At 33.8% G+C, this 8571-nt stretch overlaps 1 protein-coding gene across 1 annotated transcript in view; it reads right to left on the bottom strand.

Annotated features, from left to right (window-relative positions):
• Positions 1-4101: 4101 nt before the first annotated feature.
• LOC115447773 (gonadotropin-releasing hormone receptor) overlaps positions 4102-8571 on the bottom strand; it is a 36764-nt gene continuing 32294 nt past the window's right edge. Inside the window, exon 5 of the mRNA XM_037436581.1 lies at positions 4102-4606. Coding sequence (XP_037292478.1) covers positions 4474-4606 — 133 coding nt within the window. The 3' untranslated portion in view covers positions 4102-4473. The remainder of the gene's footprint in view (positions 4607-8571) is intronic.

Below are 8571 nucleotides of genomic sequence, written 5' to 3'. Positions count from 1 at the left end.
GCCAATCAAGGATTGTCACGGTAAATTTAATTTAACGTGCAAAACTTCTCAGATTATTTGATCAAGGAAATTTTCCCTTTGTCAGACTTTTGAATGGTGGGATGACGTAATTAGTTTTAAAGTTCAATTTCTTGTTATATTACTTTTAAATAAAAACCATGTCATTTAACCCTTTAACTATAAGGAACTTAAATAGAGATTGGTCTAAGTCAAATAGTGTACCAAAATGATAAGACTTTCAAATCAGAAGGTGTATCGATTTAAATAAGTAATTTGGTAAGAAACATGAATGACATATTTAGTTATTCGATAATTATAATTACTTATTCGTTATTAAATTTCTATCTCAGTTACCATTTAATGAAATTTTCTTACAATAATTTTTGATCCACAAGATTTTATTGATTGTACGGAATTTGCTTAAACTATAAATAATCCCCGATCATTAGTTTGAGAGACATTTGCTCAGTTCATTGTTATTTCTCTCGAAAAAGACAAGCCACGGCTGCCTACATAGATTACTTGTATAAATTTCAAAACGGATTTCAGAGGTCGCATGGTTAGACGATTTATTATCACTATCGGGCGCAAATAATTTTATCTATAACAGGCTATAAAAGATTAAACAAGCAGTGTAAACTTACGCTTGTGTTTTTTATTGGAATGTATGAATAAATATTTCTTACTGGAAAGTATACTAAAATATAATGTACTAGTGTTTTTTTTTATTTGTCAATTGCACAACGTGAGTATTTAATTTTGGTACTTAATTTAAATAAATGAAGTAGGTAGGTACTCAGGTAATGCAATACTTTCAGATCTCTATCACCTTAAATTTTATTCTGTAGACACTGATATCAATCTGAATTTCAAATTAATGAGTAAGATTTTCGTATTTATTAACAACTCTTTAGTTTCTAATTGCCTCGATAGCATAGTTGTTTTGCGTGCACAGTGCGACATTGCTCTGAGGTCCTGGGTTCGAATCGCTAGTCGGGCAAAGTGATATTGGTTTTTCTGCTCCGTATTAGACAGAGCCCCGATTTGTGGCCGACATGGTGATGGGTTCGTCTCCTATCACATCATGGGATGTGGGGATCATCACAATGCAAAAAGTAGGTGCTCTAGTTGCACCTGTCTCTACGCGGATAAATCTGTGATGTGTGTTTGTTTGTTTTTTTTTTTAAGTTTTATATACGTAATGCCGTTGAAACTATCAGTTATAAGTATCTTATATGAAATCAATAAAAACTATATTCGCGCAGTCATATTGTAAATACTGTTTACCACCCATAAGGATTTATTTTCATTCAATTTTGGTATCAGGATTGCACGCTAGTATAAATGCCTCATACAATATCCGTTTTACATTGCAAAAGAAATATTTAAATAAAGAATTGCAATGAGGTATTTCAATATTTTTAAATTGAATGCTTTCCAACCTTTCTATTTGCTTTAATAGTGTAGCTCAACGATGCCATTCGTCTTGCATGAGTTGCAATATTCTTCTTGAACCAGCTTTCATTCAGGTTTTATTTAGACTATTATGGATATTGTATGTGGACGCTATTCCACCAATCATCAAATGCGATGAAGTAACCTTTTTTTATTACTTTGAATGACGAGACGAGCTTGCCATTCATCTGATGGTAAGCGATACGACTGCCCATAAACAGTAGAAAAACCATCCATTACCCAACATCTTGAATTACAAAGTATTGTTTGGTATTCCACTGCGCGAGACATGAGATGTTTAGTCTTATTATATCCAGTATTACACTGGCTACAATGTCCTTTAAACCAGAACACAATAATGACTACAAACTGCTGCTTGGCGGCAGAAATAAATATTGCGGTGATACCTATCCAGGTGAACTCTCACTATGAGACTTACCACCAGTAAAGGAACCTTGGGCGTCAGTATAATAATAGACTGATGCTCATAAAGCCAGACTTCGGCAATTTTTGGTTACTCTTGTATTAAAAAATGCGAGCGGTTAATGTAAGAAAAATAAACGTGTGGCGCAGAAGAATTAGTATTTTTATCATTCAATCATCCGCTAAACTTTTACACAACAATAAAGATGTTCCTGGGCTCAGGATACCTACAATTTTAATCGACTTTAACAGTAGGAGATATTCAATTTGTTTATCTTCATCTTGTGGTTACATGTAAAGGATTCTTTTGCATTCGATTTAGAACAACTTTCAGACGGTCCCATACACATTTTATTCTCCAGCTAGGTGGAGTGACGATCTGCGAAAGGTCGCTGACAAGAATTTGATGCGATAGGCTGAAGACAGGGTAAAATGGCGCATATTGCAGGAGTCCTATGTAAAGCAGTGGATAAAGATATAGGCTGTTGATGATGATGATGACATTTTATTGGTATAGGACATTGCACTTCGATGATGCAGATGGGAACTTTTTAATGAATAGGACAAGAATTATTATTTTTGAATATAGTCCAATATACCTTCAAATTATTACTATATCAAGAATATTATATTTTGGCCTTGAAACTAATTTTATTTCGATTTCTGCCATTCGCGTAAACATACGAAATCAGTGTAAAGAAACCAATTAGGCACCGGATTAAAAAATATATGTAATGAGCATATTATAATCATAAAAAGATGAATTGCAATGCATTTGCAATGCTTGTATTTTAATAATGTCTTTTTAACCCATATATAAAATTAAATTATATTTTTAAGTGTTTTTTGAAATCTACATTATTTTAGTTTAATATTATACTCAATGTGATCTTCAAAACTTAACCCACTTCCCCCTCCTTATTATTGCGATTATTGTGCGCTGTTTCCACGCCGAATGTACGCTCATGCACGGGTAAGACATTTGTCGCGGCCCTAAACATACAGTCGAGTGTATAAATAAAAATAAATAAAATAAAATACTTTATTTATCACGTAGGCGAACAAAGATGCACTTATGATACGTCAAAATAAAGCATAAGAATAATTATTATTATTTCTAAACAACTATTAAAATTACTTGCATAACTATGGACATTTTAAATTAGGGATAAAATTTATAATAAAAACAAGGTACAAACCGAAGTAACCAGCTCGGGCTGGCAAGTAGGGGGAAATAGAAGGATAACGCTTCGCGATCCTCACCGGCGAGGACATGAGCCCTAACCTAGCTAACCTACCAGCCTTTCATTAGGTACCTAAGTGATGACTACCCGAAGAAGAAAGGCAGAAAGAAACTCCGGGCTTTCTTTTTATATACCTCATGGTTGTAAATACACATTGAGGCCTATGTGGGCTCGCGAACATTTCCTAGCCTTGTCTTCTCTCTCGTCTTTTCTTCCTTTCCCCACATTCCCTTCTTCAGATATCCCCTTCCAAACTTCCTCCAGAGCCCTGTAGTTGAGGGATTCCTGTAACCCATTCGCAGGTTTTCCCCGGGGTTGACTGCGGGGTCCAATACACAAAAAACTGAAGCTAACCACAAACGGTACTTACCATTGAAAAGGCTCTGACTTAAGTCAAGGTAAATAAAATAAATTTTTTATAACTACTAATCTCTTTATTCTTACATTCTCGAACGACTACAAAACATTAATTTTTATATACAAAATTGTAAAATATGTATACTTAGCGTGATTATTAAACGTAAATACATATAGGCAATTATTAGGAGTTTAGTTGACTAGATTTGATGAATGCAGAATTGTTAGCGCTTTGATTTTATTGTACAGATTTAAAGCTAAAAATGTTATACTAATATCGTCCTTGAGTCTAAGCCCAGTATGTTTTTTTTAGAAGCGATTCATGGAAAATAAGTCCAAAGTTTAATACGTCAAACATGAATTACGCCTGAATCTACTCTGATTTCCAAAATTGACAGTTCCTTATTTCGATCTCGAAGTACAGTATTTGCTATGTAAATGAGTTTATCAGTATGAATCTACGGTTTTGGAACTTACCTACTGACATTGTAATTGTGTAAGTTCGTGAAGACGTATGTATGTTTACATGTTTGTTATAAGTTAATGTACAAACATTAAATTAGATTTGGATGTGTGGAACAATATTAAGTACCTACTGAATTAACATAATTTGCGATACTTATTTTCCTTACAAAAGACATTCACGCGGGAGGAGCCACGAGCAGATATATTTTATCAGTAACAGTACGAAGCAAATAAAATAAAACATTTTGGAATACTTCACATTCCCACTTGCTTTGTAAACATTCAAATTTTCAAAGCCTAACATTCTCAGCTATTCTATACTATCGTTTAGCCTAACTTAAGTTCTATCGTTTTATCATCCATCAATTATATCACACACGTTTCCCACTTATATACAATAGTCTCTGTAGTTTAGTTTCCTTAGTCTCTGCCTCTCCAAACACACTGCACAGTCTATTCTTCCAGTGGTCACATCGCTATGAGCGAAGCTCTCTTCGCGTATAGTTCTGTCCACTTTGTTCCGCACTGGTTATAATAAACTTATGTTGTGGCCATTTGAGTATTTCGCCGAGGATCGCAAAGAGCGAATGGTAGTCAGTCGGATTGATGATGTGTTGTTGTCTCCGCGCCTGAGCAGTGACGCATGATGACCGCCGGATTCTCTGGAAACAAATGCCTATTATAGAATTCGCAATATTGTTCTATAAATTATACTGTAAATCCGGGCAAATATTATCAAAATCAAGTTAAATAAAAACGATTATATGTAAAATCAGGTAAACTTTAGTAAAATGTACCTTTCGATTCTATGTATTTTAATTCAAATAATATTACGTTCAAAAATACTCAAATAATCAAAAAAATACTATCATAACGTATAGTGAGCCTGCACGCATAGAAACGAAACATTTTATATTATTTTTTGGTTTTGCTCAGCTCTGTTAATCTACAGCCAACTAATGTAAAATTTTATCTTAATATCAGCCAATCTCAGCGGCCCTACGAACGCACTGCAAAGGCCGTCATGGCGAAAGCACTGAGATATAGGGGAAATAGGTTTATTAACACAAAATTGCTCCGTTCTTACCTAAGCAACTTTTGTAAATACGGGCCCTAGAACTATCTAGTCACGGTTAAAACAAAAAAGAAAACGATAATTTATATTATCTTCAGACAATATAAAAATGTCAGGTGTAATTTTCAGGCCACTATAATTAACAAAATGTTTATGTAATAAACAGTGGTGATTAATCACCATGGAACCAAAACGTAACTGCTAAATGTATACAATGATTATTTGTTTCGAATTAATGATATTTACATTACTTTAATCGAGGTTCGCGGTTCCTGTAAAAATATATTGCTGGAAATGCTTTATAACTTTATATAAATAAGAAATGAAGGTATTTTGTGGCTGGTCATTTTTTATACTCGTACGTTTATCTAATATGATCATTATAGTGTAGGTTGGCGGGATGACGATATTTTTGTGATTACTTCTAAGGTTTGAAGCTACAATGGTGGACGATAAACTTCATTCATGCGCTGTGAGCTTGCAAGGAAATTATCTTTGAATTCTAAAGAATATTTTCTTAAACCTTATCATATTTATGTGTACATACATCCCAATTTTTTGTTAAAAGTTTTTAAGATTCGATGATAAATATGCAAATGTTTTTGTTACACAGTATCAACACTGGCAGTATATTTTTTTCTTTAGTTAATTGCCGATATGTTACTTCCTTTTCCTCTACTTGACACGCCGTGAGTTACTTGTTTGCCTTTAATCAAAACCTAAAAATACAATGGAACATGGATATTTTATGTAACCAATAATGGCCATACGAAGACACTAACATACACAATAAACAACACTCTCACAAAATTCTTTTTATTATTACTGATATTTGAGACTGCCTCGGTGGCTTAGTTGTATTGCACGTCCGGTACAATAGCGCTCTGAGGTCCTAGGTTCGAATCCCGGGTCGGGCAAATTGATATTTGGGTTTTTCTGCTCAGTATCAGCCCGGAGTTTGGAATTTGTGCCCGATATGGCGATAGGCTCGCCCCCTATCACATCATGGGACGGAACATACTTGGCGAAAAGTGGGTGCCCTAGTTGCGCCTCTGCATACCCCTTCGGGGATAAAATGCGTGATGTTATGTATGTTTATGTTATGTATGATATTTGAGATACAACGAGAGCTATGGTTGTTTTTGTTATCCACGGATGTTTGCAATACTTGCCAATAGGACTATGACTATGGTCTATAAACCCTTTTAACCCAATTCGTAAGTACTTGGGCAAAGGAGGTTTATCACGGTATTGTACGACACTTTTCAACGGGTTCAGATAAATTGCGGTCCCAACTGACCTCAGAACCCGTTATGGTGTTTAGCTCAAGAGCCAACACTCAAACAATATATAAATACAGCAACCCCAAGGAGAAATTTTATATTTTTTGTTTTCGATACTCTACCCTAATATAATCAAAATAAATTTAGTATTCGAGTGTCATAATTATATACGAAACTGTATATTTTCATAGAAAAAATCTTAAATAAGGTAACTTTTAGCATATAAAAATCCTGTTTGTCGCGGATTATTCGATTACATTTTTATTACAAATGAGCGCAGAATCCCACGTGCGTTCATTTGGCGATCCACGTTGTCGATAAAAATGTTAGTTTATGCCTCAAAGGGTATTGGGAAGCGATTTCCTTGATATTGGGTTGATGAAGGATTTTATCGTCCAAGCAATAGGTTAGGCGTTACTTGAAACTGTATAGGAGATGGTCTAGGACGCTTATTAAATTCGATTTTAGCTTATGGATTCCAAATGATTTGAACTTGATCTCATTTGTGCCCGATTGTTCCAGAATAAATACGAATATAATTCTATTTTTCTGTTATGCCTTCACAGCTGAACCGTTTTCGATAAAATAACGAATGGAGATAGATAGAGACCCTGGAAAGGACGTTGTATTTTGTCTCGGGAAAATATATAACGGAATTTTTATTCCGAAAATCATTTGCACGCGCGTGGAGCCGCGTGTAAAAGCTGGTGACCTAATAAATATACTACTTGCAAGCGGGCTAAAGCAATCTATCAGGGTGCTTTATAAAAGCGGAAACTATGTCTGAATGGGAAGTGGGTAGCCGTATGTCAGTCGAGAACTTCGTAGTGTTATTAAACCACAGTAGTGGTAAAGATTACAAGATGTTAATCGTTAGTACACATTTACCATTGATTTAAGACATCCACCCGATATAGGTTTTTTCCAAGTATTAAAAGTTGGAAAATAAATCACATCGATATAGACATTATTATATAAAGATGTATAGCGACTTTTCAGACGATTTATAAGAAAAGGAGACATAAATCCAACGTGATAAGAGATTTGGTTTTTATGCTAGACAGCCGTTTTAAGGCATAAAGTTTATGAATACAGAACGTTTCGTACGACGAAAACGAGATATATCGACATTGACGTGACGATATTTTGTAGAAAAAAAGGTTTTACGAGTACGAGTTATGAGAGGCTATCGAATAAGAAATAAACAGTAAAAACTTTAAATTATAAAACAGGTACTGTGCTCCTAACCCTTATATCCTTGAAATTATGTACCATAATGCCTTTGTAATCAAATTGGTTGCAATTGTAAATAAAATCGTTACCTACATATCCCTGATCAGACGGAGCAAATAGGGTAGTTTGATATAATAAATTTTATTTCGTAGTTCGTACATTATTTTATGGGACAGATAAAAATATAAAACAGATTTTATTTTGTGAAATCACCTTCACAATTGTTTGAAAAGTAAACCAGTTATTCATAGTTGAAATATTGTTGTGAGCAAAAGTAGAGGTGTGGTGGAGTTATCACGCTATCTCTTTCTCACGCACGCAGCGCGATGGCCGGTGACACTCAAGGACGTCACAGTTTGCTGTTACTCCTATTCTATAGCTAGCCTTTTCACCAAATTAACAAGTGTTTAATTATAATTATTAGCAATCTATGCATATCCGGCTATTTGCCTCCTAATTCATCGGGAAATTTGATTATATAACTAATATTAATTAAAAATATTACTTAGTAATAGTGGTGTAATATGAATTAGTAATGTACTTTTATATTCCTTCCAAACAGTAAAAACATCTTTGCAATAAATTATTAAGGCTACAATTAAAACCATAAAGTAAGATGCCCGCAATTACGCTTCAATATTTATGATTGAAAATTTATTTTCCTTAAAATCAAAATAAAATTTCCTATAAATAATATTGTAATAATCACTCTTTAGGTAATATTCCCACAAATTTGCTCCCACGAAATGACAAGAATTGTCGACTTTTCCCCTCTTTATATTTTAGATTTGAAATTGAATAATTTTTTTATTTATTTTCTACACTAAGATGTACTTACTTAAAAAGTTTAGACTAAACATATAATTCAAAATGTCCTATATTATTGAGTATTTATCATATCCTAGATCGCAATAATATAAAGACAATATTATGTAAATACTCGTAACATTGAGAACATAATATTGTTTTACGATTCCAGCTTATATTTAGCTAAAGGGTGCTATTAAGTTATCGTTTTAAAATATAAGATGCGAGA

The sequence above is a fragment of the Manduca sexta genome, chromosome 8 (genome assembly GCF_014839805.1).
Source record: "Manduca sexta isolate Smith_Timp_Sample1 chromosome 8, JHU_Msex_v1.0, whole genome shotgun sequence".
Taxonomy (NCBI): domain Eukaryota; kingdom Metazoa; phylum Arthropoda; class Insecta; order Lepidoptera; family Sphingidae; genus Manduca; species Manduca sexta.
Note: the sequence above shows the minus strand (reverse complement) of the source record. Positions and strands in the feature narration are given on the sequence as shown.